We start from the raw sequence: 15992 nt of genomic DNA on the forward strand, positions 1-15992 counted from the left end.
AGCCTGGCTTCCCCCATCCGGGTACACGTGGAGGCCGGCGGGGCCCCGCACTTCTGCACAGTCCCCCAGGCCGGCGCCCAGCAGAGTGGGAGGGAGGGAGGAGGGAGGGAAGCCCCTGTTTTCAGGTCCTTGGACCCCCACCGCCTGGCCTGGGGTGCAGTCTGTGCAGAAGCTGGGCCCCTGCCCTGCCAGGACGGACGGTGGCCAAGCCGGGTGGCGGGGAGTGCTTTCCCTTGGGCTGGAGCTCGGGAGGACGGTACCGGGTCCCTGCTCAAGGCTGCAAGTGTTGTAAAGACCCCAGGACTTCAGGCGAGGCCTGGGGGGGGCGGGCATTTTCCTGAGCTTTTCAGAGCCTCTGCTGGTGTCTTCTTGAGAAAACGGAAATTGGGTAGCCAGGAGGAAAACCCCACTCGCGCCGCAGGCCACTGGCTGGGGAGTGCCTGAGCCTTCAGACCTGCGAGGGCCAGGCGCAGAGGGCGGCCGCTGCCCTTCGCGGGAAGAGCATCCAGGGCCCCGCTGCCCTCACCCCACATGTGCCCTGCCTCTTGGCCCCGCCGCTGCCCTGCCCCGGCGTGGGCCCCGTGGCGGGGCGTGGAGCTGGTGCAAAGGCAAGAGACAGAGCCGCACCCTGGCGGGGCCAGCCAGTGCCCCCGGGAGACAGGAGACAGTCCCGAGGGGGCAGCGGGGCCCAGGGAGGCCGCAGCAGGCGGGACAGATTTGCAGCATTCTAACCGTAGGGCGGGGAGGCAGGAGACCTGGAGCAGGTGGTGCACCTGCCCAGGTAAGGGGTGGCGGCAGCTTGTGGTGGAGGGGGGGCGGGGGGGGCGCAAAGGCGAGGCACAGAAGATCCAGGATACGATTCAAGGGCGTGGCTGGGATCCTAGGTTTTAGGCTGAGCCCCTGGCCGGCGGCCCGGCAGGTGCTGGGTCTGGGTTCTTGGGAATCTGGTCTGGAGGGCGCGCCGGGGTACACCAAGCTCTTGGGGCGGGGGGGAAGGGGCTTACTGCCCAGCTGGGGCCCTGCCCAGCGCTGTCCTTCTGTGGTAGATGTGCATGTGTTACACACGTGCCCAGCTGGTGAGGAGGACAGAGACAGGGTCCACGGCTCGGGGCCCAGAAGCAGAAGGCGGCCACACCAGTGGCCACACGGGGCTGCCGGGAGTGGGGCGGGGCGCCAGGCAGAGACCTGTGTGTGCGGCCACACGGGTGGCAGGTGGGAGCCCGGGTGTGAGGCTGGGCAGCAGCGCCCAGTGGGCCTTAGTCGGGAAGGGGGTCCCAGGGCCGGGGAGCCTCTGAGGCCCGTGGCTGTCCGGCAGCCTCCAGCGGGGCTCAGCTCCAGAGCGAGGCAGGTTGGGTGTGCCCCAGGGCAGGACCCTCCCTGGGTGGCAGACAGCTGTTTGGGGACATCTACATCTGTGCACAAGGACCCCAAAAGGCTGGCACGGCAGGGCCAGGCGGGCAGAGAAGGGGGTCCCTGAGAAGCTCGGATTTCTGAATTTGAGCCCAGCCTCGCTCACCACAGAAGCATCCGGGGCAGGGTGGGAGGACCCAGCTGGCTCTGGGTTAGTGGACTGGTTCCCACCGTGGTCTTCAGGCCGTGGAGCTGGTCACGGTGAGCAGAGGAGTCTCACTGCCGACTTGCAGCAGTGTCTGCACCCGGGCTGGGCACCTCGGGCCATGCTCCCCCTCGCCTGCCCCCAGAGCCCCTCGGCCACGGTGCTCGCGGCCTCCCCTCAGGAACTCAGCCTGAGCAGCGGCCGGGAACGGCTGCCCGCCCAGCGCCAGAGCGGTGCTGTCCTCGGGGCCGGCCCAGGGGAACCAGTGGCCCTCTCGCAGGTGGACCCCAAGAAGCCCAGAAAAGGGGCTGCACAGATGCCCCGAGGTGATGGCCTGAGGCCCAGTGACCAGTAGCTCCTTGCGGCTGCAGACCCTGCTCTGCACTGAGAGGCCACGGCCAGGGCCAGGGTGGCTCCTAAGCCCATCTGGACATCAAAGGGCACTGGCCGCCGGCCAGCAGGGAGCAGCACGCTTAGGACTGACCCAGAGAGCGCCTCCGTGCTGTGCTCAGCCGGCAGGGTCCTGTCCTGCGCCCCCGAGGGCCCGAGCACCCTGGACGCTGGCTCAGAGCCTCTGCTGCCCCTGCCCAGGCCAGAGCTGGTCGCCTCCCTGGAGAGCTCCCGCCGCCAGGCTGAGTTTCCATTTTCTTTTCCTTCCTTCTTCTATTTTGGTGCTGTTCCCAGAGGGAGAACCCACTTGACACACGAAGCGTTCCCAGAGCCTGCCCGGCCACTCTCGGGGCTGCTCGTCGGGGCGCGAGGCCAGGGCAAGTGAGGCTGGAGGGACTGTGTGCCCGGCCACGTGGGGGAGGCCCCTGTCACAGGGAGGTGGCCCGCCCGCCCACCCCGGGGCCCAGCGGGCTAGGGGCAGTGGATCTCTCGTAGAGGGCAGGGTCCTGGCCCACGAAGTTGGCGACTTGGGCCTGGGACTGTCCATCGGGAACGTCCGCCAAGAGGACATTCCCAGTGCTGTCCACCATGGGAAAGGATCTTATCAAAGAAATTTGAGTTTAAAAAAAACCCTAAGCAGGAGCCCAGGCGTGGCCGGGCATAACGTCTGTTTTTCTGTCCCTCCGGCCCCCTCTGCTGTGGTGCGGATTGGGCCGTGGCCCCAGTGACGTCAGCCCTTAGAAGTGGGCCCCAGGAGGGGAGAGGCCACTGCAGGATGACAGTCACCCCACCTCAGGGAGCTCTCAGCAGAGCCAGCTCAGGGGTCTCCAGGAAGGGGAGGGTGATGGGCGGGGAGCCTGCAGTTACGGGAGGCTGGGCCTCGGGGACAGGCTCACAGACCCCCCGCAGGAGACCCCAGGGCTGGGCAGGGGCCCTGAGAGGGCGGAGGAGGCCGCCCAGGCTGATCTCTGGCGTGGGAATGGGTGTGGGCAGAGGGCTCTTGGGGCCTGGGCATGCGAGGGGAGCCCCGGGCCAGCGGCCCCCCAGCGCACACACCCACAATTTGGGGGCCTGCAGTGGTGGGGGCCCCGGAGCCCTCCCAGACCCAGGGGCCGGCCGGGGCGCCCATGCCCAGCCTGTCCCCGAGCACGGAGACCCTCCCTATACCCTGATGGCCAACTGCAGATGCAGGAACAGACAGGAAGAGGCGCAGTGGCCACTGACCCCGCCCCTCCCCGGCCTTTGTGCTACGTGGCCCCCAGCCCCGTTCCCACACTCGGTGCCCCCAGGGTCACACAGGCACAGAGGCTGCAGAAGGAGCGGCCCCTACCCTGCACAGGCAGAGACCCTGGGCGGCTGGCTCCTGTCACAGGCCTCGGGGGTGGCGGGAGCTACCAGACAGGTTTCATCAGGGGTTGGGGTCCAGCATGTCCCAAGATTCAGGATGCCAGCCGGGTGTCGGCCCCGTCGGCAAGCTCAGCGTAGCCCCCTGGAGGTGACAGCAGGGTGGGCCCAGCTGATGGCCCCAGGAGGCCCTCCCCCCAGCCTGCAGGGCCTTCCTCTCGGTCCCACCCCTCCCCTCTGGGTCTCATCCAGAGCCCAGCCTTGGTTCCCACCAGATGGCTCTTGGGGGAACTGAGGACCTGGATCGCACGGGCCTGGGGACCCCTGCTCCCAGTGGCCCACTTCTTTAGGAAGGACCCTGGGCTGGCGTGACAGCCGTACCCACACCCGCGCACGGACGCAGGGCTGCCTGGTCACCAGCCGTCTGGTAGTCTGCCACCATGCCTGCCCCACGTGGGACTCTCATCCTCCCGCAGGGCTACCAGGGTCCCCCTTGCGGTCCGAGATGTGTGCTGAGGGCCTGGGAACAGCCTGGGCCAGGGGACCTGCTGGTCAGCGCCTGGGGAGGTCGGGTGTGTGAGTCCCCAGCCCAGCTCCCGCCAGGCGCCCATCCAGGCACCCGGCTCCTTGCTCCTTTTGTGTCTGTCTGCGGGGAAGGTGCCCCGGGGCCCGGCGGTCAGGGCCACTCCCCTCGGGACCCTGGTCCTCACCGTGTGCTTCTAAGAGGTGCTCCCATGTGCAGTCTGGGGGCCCCCCCCGGGATGTACCTCCTGGATGTTGACGGATGTTCACTTCTTAAAAGGGCCGAGATGCTTCAAGTCAGAACGCAGAGGACGCAGACGCCTGACAGAGGACAGGCGTGTAGCCCAGACAGGTCACAGTGCAGGGTGGGACGGCGGGCACACTGGTGCACAGACACACAGGATGGAGGGAAGAGTCCACAGCCACGGCCAAGACGCTGGCCCCAAGCCAGGCTGGTGTGACATGGCCTCAGGGGGAGCTAGTGCAGGCCAGAGATGACAGGCCTCTTGGAGCTGGAGGGAGGGGCAAAGAGCATGTGGGCACCCTCGGCTCTGTGCTCTCAGGCCCGAGGTCAGTAAGACACCTTGGGCTGCAAGAGGACAGCCAAAACACGAAGTCTGGGGTCTCCCATCCTGCTGCCCTGTGCCCCCCTGGCCCACGTCAGTGCCACTCTCTGAGCCCCAGCCACGGAGCCAGCAGGAGCCACTGGCCAGAGGTGTCAGGCCAGCTCTAAACCCGCCGCTCAGTGGGCTCGAAAGAAAGGGGAGGGAGGGCGGGGCGCAGATGACCTGCCTTCTGAGCGAGGGGCAGGCGATGCCAGCCAGGCCCGTGGGGTGGGTGGGGGAGGGCACCCATCTCAGTCCGAGGGTCCTGTGGCCGGGGCTGGGGCTGGCGGAAGGGCAGAAGGCGCACCCTCCCCCAGATGTCTGACATCACAGCCCACGAGTTAAATCACATGGAATGCAGACTTCAGGGTCCGTAGATAAGGTTTTGTTGGCAGCAGCCCCGCCTGTGTGTTCCTTCACACACTGCCCACAGCTGCTTTCGCAGAAACCAAGCAGCCCTTCCAGGAAAGCCCCCGCCCCCCACCCCGCTGCTGGGGTCGGTGGCAGGGATGACCGGGCCCAGGGGCCAGGCTGGCATCTAGCAGGGGAGGTGGTCTCTTCTTCCTTTGGAGTACTGCCAGCTCCAAAGCCAGGGGGCCTGGCCCAGGATAGCGGGCCTAGCTTCTGCAGACCCTCTGTCCCCTGAGCCCCAGATGCAGCAGGCAGGACAGGCTCACCAGCCTTGGGGTCAGGGGCCAGAGGCAGCCAGCCCCTCAGGGCTGCAGATGGAGGAGGCCCCAGGGAGCTGTGGATTGGGTCTAGGGAGGGTCCTCAGGGTGACAGAGTAGGGCCTGCCAGGCAGTGACTACTCCATCTGTGTCCGAACAGGGCAGGGGCCTTTGGGTCGATGGGCAGTGCAGTGGGTGCCCTGTGGGTGGGCAAGCAGCAGGAACAGGCCTGTGTCACCCCCACTCCCACCCGGCCACCTGCCCTCCCCAGCCGCACGGGTCAGACCGGCTGGGGTGTGGGGGCACCCCCTTCCCAGCCCCTCCCAGGCAGCCCCACTCTCCGCCCACCCGCCACCCTGACAGGGCCACTGTGGGTGGAGCTTGGCTGAGAGCCCATCATCGGGTACATCTGGGACCAGCACAGACCCCGAAGGCCTCCACAGGGGAGCAGCGTGGCAGGTGGATATCTGGGCAGGTGGGGGCCTAGGTGTGCCCCCCAGCCAGCCAGGGGTAGGGCAGGGCCTCGGGAGAAGGAACGGTGCTCTCCTCCTTGGAGCTGGGGGAGTGGCGGGGCAGAGTGCAGTGCGGGGGGCCCCCGGGAAGTGGGGGGCTGAGCTGGGTAGGGACTGCTTCTTCTTCCCCCCATCTCGGCAGACGCACTGCACCAGGCGCAGGCGGCAGTAGAAGAGGGGGCCCTCTCCTGCTTGGCCTGACTCAGTGGCCCTGGAAGGTGCAGGAAGGGGGAAGGGCCAGGGGACGCCCGCCCTTGGGCTCAGCCCCGCGCCCACCCCTCCACACTGCCAGCGCCCTGACTCGTTCCAGCCTGCTGTCCACACTGGTCCCTCCTGACCGCACCGGACCCCACATCACACCCCAGCTCCTGCAGCACCTGAGCCTGCAAGCCCCAGTTTATATGTCACCTCCTCCAGGAAGTCCTCCAGGCCCCCAGCCCAATCCTGGGAATACCACCACCCTTTGGAGAAGTACTTTGGAGCCCCCCTCTCCTTGGGCTGAGAGCACGGGGGGCAGGACTGTCCCCTGGCCCCCTGTGCAGGCCTGATGTGAGTGGGTGACAGACTCCAGGCTGCAGGGCTGCCACCTGCTGTCTGAGGGCCCAGCTCCACTTGTCGGTGGGAGGAGGACAACCAGGGCCGCCCCCAGCCCGAACCGCATCGGCCCCTCCCCGACTTCCCCAGCCTGCCACCCCTCTCTCCGCCGGCTGGCGCCCGCCCCCTCCCACACGGCCCTGGGCAGCCGAGGTCCTCCGCCCCCGCCCCCGCCGGCGCGGGAAGGCTGGCGGGCGGGCGGCCGTTTGCTTTTGAATCTGGGCCGGGCGCCCTGAGTGGCCCTTTCAAAGGCCGGCGGGGGCGGGGGCCGTTCCCAGGCGCGCCCCGCCCTCCGCGCCGCCCCTCCTCCCGCTTTCCCACGCGCCCGCCGCCGGCGGTTCTCACGGCCCGCGCCCCTCCCCCGTCTGGGAACGGCTCGCGCCTGCCGCGCTGGGGGTGCCCGGGAGCCCCGGGAAGGGGGCGCCTCCCGGGCTCATCGGGGACGGTGGAGGGGTATGGCCACCTGGGGGGGGCTTCGGGACCACTGGGAGGGGGCTGTGTACCGCCTGGGGGTGTGCTCGAGGGAGGGGTGCTATGTGCTCGCAGTGGGGTGCTCAGGGGCCACAGGGGAGGTGTATGTGCCGCCTAGGAGGGTGCTGGGGCTGTGGCGGTGTGGACGGTGGGGGGAGGGGGAAAACCAGCTAGTGGGGATAACTGGGGGCCACGGGAGGGGGCTGTGTGCTGCCCAGCGTCTTGCCAGGGATGGGCGTCAAGGGGGATGTGCTGCCTAGGGGGAGGTGCTGAGGGGCCAAAGGGGATGGGGAGCCACCCCAGGGCCTGGGTCCAGAGGGCATCCTCTGGCCCAGGTTCTGTTTGATTTAACCCAGGGCACGTGGCTACCCACCCACCCTCACCTCACAGAGAGAGCTAGGGGGTCCTGGCCATGCCTGCCTGGGGACAGTGTGCACTGCCCCTCGTTGGGGTCTCCCCGCCGTGGGAGCACGTCCGGGGCCTCCCGTGCAGCTCTCTCACTCTCTCTGTTCCTTCTATGAGCCTGGGAGGGCTGGGTGCCGGACTTGGGAAATGCAAGGACAGACCCTGATAAGTGCGAACTTCAGAGCAGAATCCCATGTTTTATCTGAAATTCACATAGTGGTCCGCGTTCTCCCTGGCCCCCCTGGAGGGGGGCTGTGACTGTCTTGTGTCAGAGTCCAGGATGCGAAGAGAAGCGGGGGACTCGGCCACCTGTCCAGGCCCAGTGGCTCACACCCCTCTGTCTGCCTCAGTGGACACTGGCCCCGACCCATCCAAGTGAGCCGGACGTGGGGTCTCATTCTGATTGGCTTTAGATGGCCTAAGCTGGGCTGTCAGTCCGGCTGTCGCCATGCAGCGGGGTCTGCACGTCCAGGTCCTAAGTGGGCCCTGGGGCGGGGCTGGCACAGTTGGAAGGAGAAGGGGGTGAAGGCTTGAGAGGACCAAGGTACACAGGGCAGGGGGTGACCAGTTCCCAGGCCATAGGCCTGCCGGCCCCAGAGAGCCTGAGGGAGGGGCTCAGGCCCTCCCCTGTGTCCCTAACCGGGGTGGCCCTAGCCGGGCAGCGCGCCTCAGTCAGGCCTTGTGTCGTCCAGACTGCGTCCCGGACACCATGCTTGTCTTTCTGCCCGGGGCACGTGGCTTTCCTCCCATTGTCCCAGATGCCACTGTCCCCTCCCCATCTGCTGGGAGAGGCGGACTCTCCCGGTCAGGACTCCTCCCACCCCAGGAACACACCTCCGGACCTCCACCCCCACCCCCACCCCCCGTGCGGGGCACTGCAGGCTGCTGGGCGAGCACTCAAAGGCACATCCACTCACGCAGGCCCCTTGTCCTCACGTGACATGCCGGGTCACACAGGCTCCGTGTTCACACGCCTGCCTCACGCCCACACGTGGACACACTCAGCTGCTCCAAAGCTGGTGCCCTTGCACCCCGAGGACTGGGTGCTTCTGAGCCACACGCCTGCGGAGTGCCAGTGCACACGCGTGTGCCCGGACCTGGCGCTGTCAGGGTCTGTCACACACTGCAGGCACCGGCACCCGTGGCCCCTGACCCCCCCAGGGTGCCGACAGCGCCAGAGGCCCATCCCCCGCTCTGTCTGCGGAGACATTGTCCCGGCCCCACAAAGGGGATGGACCGTGGCCTGGTGGGGGAGGGGCCGGGCCTCTGGGAACTGACCTTCCCGGGCCTGGGGGCAGGGCGGGCACGGGGGGCGGGGGGGGGGGGGGGGGGGGGTGTTGGTGGGGGGAGACCCTGCAGGGCTGCCATCCTAGGTCTCCAGCAGTGGGGATAGAGGGCCGCAAGCCTGCTTCACAGGTCAGAAGAGCACTGGCTGGGATTTTAAACCTTCCCAGGCAGGCCCCATCTCAACCGCACACCTCCCCGGGGGCCTGGGGCCTGGTCCTGCTGCCCCAGCTTGTGCCCCTGGCTGGCAGGTGGGGGGGTTGGACCCTGCAAGTGCCTGGGGTCTCCGCTGTGACGGGAGGGGACACAGTTCTCCCAGACCCCAACCCAGTGCCAGGGCCAGCAGGGCCTTCCTGGGCCAGGCCAGCTTGTCTTGAAGGAGGCTCACAGCCCCACCCCCCGGGCACTTGGGGGGCAGCTGACCCAGGACCTCTCGAAGTGTCGCCAGACAGCGTGGGGGAGTGAGGCGCGGAGCAGCCACCTAAGTGCTTCCTCCGCGAGGTGTCAGGCCTGCCCCCAGGCCGGGGGTCTTTCACACCAGCCCTTTGTCCCTGGCCCTGCACCATTTGTTGGGGGCAGCTCTGGGGGGTCATGGTGCACAAGGCAGCCCTGGGAGGCCTCTGGACCCACCGGTCTCAGGACCTCAGGCAAGGTGGGGCAGGGGGTGGCGCTTGGCAGGGACCAAATGGGCCATAGGGCCCTGGGAACTGACACTGGTGCCCTGCAGCTCCTCTGGCACGAGTAGGAGACACTTGCCGAGTGTAGGTGTGCACGGGAAGGTGCCAGAGACCCCGCCACCCCACGCTGGCTTTTCTCGCCCAGTGGCCGCGCGGGGATGATGTTTATTTTCCTCTGCTCTTCTATGCTTTGCTGTAAATTTGCTCGAAGTGAGCGAGAAAGGGGCCACTACTCTAGAGCGTGTCACAGCTCCTCAGCCCAAGCCCCCTTCCGCCCTGCCTGTGGGGCCTCCTGGGGCCTGGGTACCAGACTGACCGTACCTCACATCCCACTGGGTGGTGGGCCTGGCCTGCCAGGGAGTATGATCAGGCCGGCTGCTGGCTGGGCAGGGAGCCTTGCCCAGGTCCTGCTCAGAACTGGGTCCCTCCACTAGGCTCCCAGCCTGGAAAGGCCACTTCCTGCCGCCCTGTCCCCTAGGGACCGCTGGTCCTCTCTCACGCCCTGTGCCCTGGCAGCCCCTGGTGAGGCCCATCTCCCACCACGCCCCCCTCAGCACCCCACTCGGGGAGGCCCGGGGCTGATGGGGGTCCAAGCAGTTCGCACGGCGCTGCTCTCAGCCCTGGCGGGGGCTGGTGGGCTCTGGGCAGGAGTGTGTGCGAGGCCCCTCCCACCGCACTCTGTGGCCCAGTCCGGCCTGCCTGTGACAGCCCTCTCCCCACTCCCGACACCGGTGCACCAGCCGTCCACTACCTGGTGGCACAGCAGACACCACGGACCACGGCAAGTGTGCGTCCACGGCTGGTGGGAGCAGACATGCCTGGGGACACACAGTTCAGGACAGACCCCGTGACCTCGCCCCTGCTCAGCTCTGGCTGCGCTGGTGACAGTCACTCCCCGGGGAAAGTGATGGGTGGGGGTGGGATTCCTGGGCTCAGAGCTGAGAGCTGGCCTTTTCATGGGCATGGCTCCCAGCACCTGGGAACCGACCCCTCAGCCCTCCAGCTTCCCCCTCCCCAAGTCCCAGTCTTAGAGGAACGGAGGGTGCCAGCTCGCACACCCGCCAAGCCCAGCGAAGGGCTGGGGGTGCCTCCCAGGAAAGTGGCCTTTCCTGCCCTCCTTGGACCTGGGGGGAGGGAACGGGCCGTAGAGGGCGGGCCACCAGACCTGGCCTGCCTGGCTTTGGGTCCTGGACCACCACCAGTTCCCTGGGCCAGTCCCGGCTGGCAGCCCAGCCCCGGAGAGGCAGCCTCACACCATGGGGTTGGGCATCACGATGGACGTTGGCCCCAAGCACCCTTGGAAGCTGTGGCAACCAGGCATGCAGGTGGACCCCTGGGACAGAGGAGCCAGGAACCTTCCCAGCCCCTCCTGCCCTACTCACCTGGCCGCTCCCACCCAGCCAGGCTCTGGGGGTGGAGGCCTGCCCTGCCCCCAGGCTCCCAGGCTAGATGGGGGCAAGGAGACTGGGCGGGACCAACAAGACCACACTGTCCACCCGTCCAGGGAGCCCACGGCCCCCCACTGGCATCTGCCCAGATCTGCTGGCATCCGAGGCTGGGGTCTGCACACCCCCTGCAGGAAGTGGACCTGGCTCAGACACCACCTGCACGCATCCCCTCGGCTGGGGGCTGGCGGGGTAAGGACCCTGCCAGGTGTGGGGTCCTGGCCAGCCAAAGTGTGACCGTGAGCAAGCTACTCAGCCCCTCAGAGGCCCCTTCTCCACAATGGGAGGTCAGGGGCTCCGTCCCTCTTTGCGTGGGGAGGGTGATGGGTGTGCGCTCAGCTCCGAGCCCCATAAGGGCAGGGCCGCGGCCACCCACAGCAGGTGGTGAGGCAAGCGTTGCTGGGCCGTGAGGTGGACAGGAGATGGACAGGGAAGCCCTGGGTGCCAGGCCCTCCTACAGATGGGGACCACAGGACTGGGGGTGGGCAGGTGGCCCAGAACCGGCTTTTCCAGCCGGGAGTGGGGGTGGGGGCCAGGGTGGCAGCAAGACCCGACAGTGGGCAGCGGCCGTGGGAAAACTAGCACCGGTGCTTCCCGAGGGTGGGGCCGGCCCTCACGGACAACAGCACCGGGCGTTTGTCTGCGCAGTGACTCAGCGTGAGCTGGCGGCCCCGCCCAGGCGTGCACACCGCTGGTCCTGGGAAGGCTGGCGGACCCCTTGCGGAGGACCCCACCCCACCCTCCTCCCGCTGAGCCGTCCCTCCCACACCTGCTGGTGCTGTCCCCTCGGGTGGCCTGGACAGGGAGAGCTTGGGCCTCTGTGGCAGGCAGCCCAGGGCAGCGGCCGGAGGCCAGACGGCCCGCCTTTTCTCAGCTTCTTCCCCAGCTGGGCCTGGAGTGACCACGGGCCTGACCTGCAGCCTGGGCTCTGCCCTCACTCCTGCCCCAAGAGCCCCTGGACCTGCCACCAGGAGGGCAAAGCCCACAGCCGTCTCCCTGTGCCGGAGGCCAGCCCAGAGTCTGGCCGCGGTCGGTGGGGGGAGGCCCCCAGAGAGGCCCAGGGGAGGGTCCTGCGTGAGGATCAGCCCCGCCCCCCCAGCCCCCCAGCAGAGGCGGCCCCGCCCTCTGGCGCCTGCCCACCCCCCTGCCACCCCGGGCTGTGATGCTGGAGGTCAAGCAGTGAGGCCGCAGGTAAAGCAGGCTCCGTGATGAAAGGCCGTGGGAAGAGGGTGGTGGGGGGGGCAGGGCAGGAGCCCTCTCCTCGCCCCAAGCCCGTGGCTCCAGGAGCCCATGGCCACCGCCTACTACCCACCCCAGGCGCTCTGTCGTCCAGGGCACTGATAGGGCTCACCAGGTGAGGAGGGGGCCCGGAGCTGTCGCTTGAGCACCCATCACGGCCCCTCCTCCCCATGGACAGGCTCACCCCCCCTCCCGTGACAGGATACCTGCATGTACCCGCCTGGGAGCTGGGTTTCAGCGGGCGCCCGGGCCCCCCACCCCATCTTCTTGCCTCGCTCTGGGAATCCTATGTCCAGACCTGACACCCCGCCAGGCAGTGGTTGTCATGGAGCAGCCCCAGGGTGGCCACATTGCAAGGGCAGGATGGGCCCCACAAGCCCCACCCCACCCTCGGGGACAGTAAGGTCGGTGCGGCTGAGCCTGCTACGTGTCCTTGACCCGGACTCTGCGTGGAAGCGAAAATGGCTTTGCTCCTCTGCCCCTCACACACTCGGTGCCCAGGAGCCGCCAGCCCCTGGCGCAGGGCAGGCAGCAGGAGTCATCAAGAAGCGTGGACGGGCTTCCTTGGTGGCACGGTGGTTGAGAGTCCGCCTGCCGATGCAGGGGACACGGGTTTGTGCCCCGGTCCGGGAAGATCCCACATGCCGCGGAGCGGCTGGGCCCGTGGGCCATGGCCACTGAGCCTGCGCGTCCGGAGTCTGTGCTCCGCAACAGGAGAGGCCACAACAGTGAGAGACCCGCGTACCGCGGAAAAAAAAAAAAAAAAAAAAAAAAAAGCGTGGACACTGAAATGGCCCCGGCATGCCCCAAAATGGGCTGAGGGGTCAGAGCAGCTCTAGGGCCGCCCACCCTGACCCTTTGATGCTGGGCCTGCGTCCCCCACCAATGTTGATCCATCTCAGGGGGCCCAGGTTTGGCTCTGGATTTGGGGAGGACAGCTGGGTGATGGCAGAGGCCTCTAGCATCTTAGGACTTAGAAGAGCCTGCCCAGGGCCCACTTGGAGCCCATGCAGTCAGGGAGGGCTCCCAGGAGGTAGTGCGCCCCATGGTCTTGCAAGAAGAGGAAGGGAGGTGTCGTGCGTCTCTGTGAAACCCCCTGGGCAGACCCAGAGCTGCAAGGAACACAGGGCTGGGGCTGGAGGGACAGAGGGCACCTCCACAGACTCAGCACCTCCTCCGTCCCTAGGCTTGCAACTGTCACCAGTACCTGAAGGTCTCCAAGGATGTAATGAAGCAGCTTGTGTGGCTCGGCAGCCACCCAGAAGGCCCTAGCGGTACAGGTGAGTGTGCCTCGCTCAGGAGAGGGCTCCGTGGAGTCTGTGGGCAGTGGCCCAGCTGCTGGGTGCTCCCAGGGCTAACCTCCGGGGACGGCCAGGGAGGTGCCGGTGCCAGGGTGGGGGTGTGGGGGTGGACAGTGTCCAGGGCCGGGACGAGGGTCGCGGCCTCTGTTCCCCTCTGTGTGGTGTGCAGGCCACTGGTCCAGGAGACCGGGAAGCTCCAGCACTCAGGGCCCCCGGGATAGTGTCCCCCACTTTCTCTGCAGTGGGCCCTGCTTAGTCACCCCGCCCCATACGTGGAGCGCACCCGCACACGGACGCATACGTGTATCTTGCACATGAAGACACACACACGCTCACGGGCACACACGCTCTCACGTGTGCCCGTGCACACTCGGTCACATGCGCACACAGGTGAACGCACACGGGCAGAGCACACGTTCACCTGCGTACGCTTGCATCGCTGGCCTTGCCAAGTAGCGGTCTGAACGTAGGTGAGCCTGGGTGCACAGGAAGGAGGGCGAGCCCCGCTGTCCGCCCCCATTCAGGGGCCCGGCCTCAGTTTCCTTCCATGGAGGGCGGGATGGGGTGGCTACAGAGGGCATCTTGGGGCAGCCGAAGGGGTGAGCTTGAGGCCAGGGTGCCTCCGGGCCCCTCTGCACAGCTGGTGTTCCTCCAGCTGTCTTCTCACTGTCCTTCCCGCCTCCCTCGGAGATTTGGGGCCACCCACGTAGTGGTTGAGCTGTCACGACGGCCTGTGTCCGGCCCTGTGCAGCTCTCAGCTCTCCACAGCATGGCCAGGATGTGCTGGAGGCTGGGGGGAGGGGCAGGGCACAAGCAGCGCCCCCCACGGGGCCCCCCCGGGTTCCAGCCCCGCTGAGCCCCCGACACTCCACCCAGAGGCTCACACTTGTCCTGGGCAGCACCCTCACGAGCTGGCAGGTAAGGGCTGGGGCCAGACAGGCTGTGGTGCAGCAGGGAGGCCAGACGGAGGTCATGGCCTCGCTGGGCTCCACGGGGGCGACAGGGCTGGTGTGGGCGCCTCATCCATTCAGATCTGGCTGCAGTTAATCTGGAACCATCTGCAAAGAAATGTTTGCCAAGCAAATTACGAGGGTCAACGGGCCTGGGGGACGCTTCTCCCACCTGCTGGCCAGGGCTCCTCAGCCGTCGCCGCCTCCATCCCGCACTGGCCCCTGGCTGCTGCCGGCCTGGCCGTCACACCGTGCCCTCAGTGCGGGTGGGGCCCTCCCGCAGGGTCAGGAGGAGGCTGCCTCCCAGGGTCTCTCCCACACCCTGAGCTCCAGCGGTCCCTTGGGCCCCTGCCCGCCCACCGACCTGGTGCTGGCTGGTTGCGAAACTCCCTCCTTGGCAGTGGGCTTATCTGCTCATCGCCACCGACGGGCCGCCCCCACCCCACCCTGCCCGCCGGTTCTCAGGCCCCCAAGTGCCCTAATCGGCCGATCTTACGCCCAGAACATGGTTCCCAGGGACCTTTGAGCCCCAAGAACCTCCCAAGGTGTGAGTTCCCGTGGGAGGGGACTGGGCTGGCGCCAAAGCTGCTTGGTCCCCTGCCCTTTGCCCTCTCTGCTGGGGGTGGGGGAAAGGCTGGGCACTTCAAGGTGCCCTGTGGGCGCTGGGGCTGCCAGTCTATCCTCAGAACAGACCCTGACATCCTTGATTGACAGGTGACGAGGCCGCCCAAACCGAGGATGAACGGGAGACAGGTGAGCCCTGGGAGCACCCACCAAGGACACAAGGGGCCCTGGCATCTGGACCCACCCCAGGATGGGGCAGAGGGGACCACTCTGAGGGGATGGTCCCTGTGCCCTGGGGGGTTGGGGGGCAGTGTCAGGGAGGGCTGGGAAGAGAGAGGGGTCAGTCGCCTGTGATCCAGAGGTCCCTGGGTAGGGGAGGCAGGGTGGGGGGGTGGCTAGGGAAACGGAAGGAGGGGCCCGTGGAGAGAGTGGGGTGGGGGCCGCATGCCTAAGGGCGGGGGCTCAGGGTGGCTGCTCCGCCTGTCCAGGCTCAGCCCCAGAGGAGGCCCCTGGGGGCTGCACCTACGAGCCCTCTTGCAGCTGGCTGGAGGAGGAGGACCTGCAGAGCCGCGTGCCGGCTACACTGGGCGACGGCACCCGACTGCAGCTGTCGGGGGTCCCGGCAGGCGTGCTGCGGAGGCCGGGGCTGCGGCATTTCTACTGCTGCACGGGCTGCGGCAAAGTCTTCTGGGAGGGCTCCCACCTGGGCCGAGTCGCCGAGAACTTCCGAGAGGTTCTGGAAGGTGTCCCCGGCTCCCGCGAGCCGAGCAGAGCCCCCAGCCCAGCCAGCAGCCCCTCCTGAGGACTGGGCCCACGGCCCCGTGGCCTGCGTCACTCCTGGGGGCCCAGGCAGCCGGCAATAAAGTGGGAAAGCTGCACGGGTGGTGGTCGTGGACTCCCGCTGCTGGGTACCGTCTTACCCCATAGCCCCGAGCGCGCTCAGTCCCTCGCAGCCGTCCCGGGAAGACGGAGCTTTCCTCGCGGGCAGGAGGCTTGGACCCTGAGCCAAGAACTGCCCAGCGCTCAGCAAGGAGGCATGCCTGGAGGAGGAAACGGCCTGGGCAGAGGCCCGAGGGCCGCACCGGGGGGGCTCCCCAAGTCTGCTGGCGCTCAGCGGGGCTGGAGGGGTGCAGGACAGGTGGCTGGGCCCCATGTGCTGTGTGGTCCACCCACCTTGCTGTGGCGGTACGTGCCGGCCTCCGCACCACTCACTCCCCGCAGTGGGCCCAGGGCCCAGCCGGGCTGCCCTCGAGACCCTCCTGGCACTTCAGACTCCAGTGAGCACGGATGGGGGTCCTTCCTAGGCAACAGGCCCCAGCTGGGCCATGTCCCCACAGGGCCTCTTTCCTTCACGCAGGCTCAGGGCTGGGTGGCCTCCTCGCGTGAGCGAGACCAGCAGTCAGCACCGTGTTGGAGGGCCCTGAGTACATGTGCGTTTGAGCCTCCATCCTCCCAACGGCAGGAAG

At 67.7% G+C, this 15992-nt stretch overlaps 1 protein-coding gene across 1 annotated transcript in view; it reads left to right on the plus strand.

The window, feature by feature from the left end:
* EXD3 (exonuclease 3'-5' domain containing 3) overlaps positions 1-15404 on the plus strand; it is a 77300-nt gene extending 61896 nt beyond the window's left edge. The window contains 3 exon segments of the mRNA XM_032636343.1: positions 12898-12991; positions 14677-14715; positions 15015-15404. Coding sequence (XP_032492234.1) covers positions 12898-12991; positions 14677-14715; positions 15015-15328 — 447 coding nt within the window. The 3' untranslated portion in view covers positions 15329-15404.
* The last annotated feature ends 588 nt before the right edge of the window (positions 15405-15992 follow it).

The sequence above is a fragment of the Phocoena sinus genome, chromosome 6, assembly GCF_008692025.1.
Source record: "Phocoena sinus isolate mPhoSin1 chromosome 6, mPhoSin1.pri, whole genome shotgun sequence".
NCBI classification, from domain to species: domain Eukaryota; kingdom Metazoa; phylum Chordata; class Mammalia; order Artiodactyla; family Phocoenidae; genus Phocoena; species Phocoena sinus.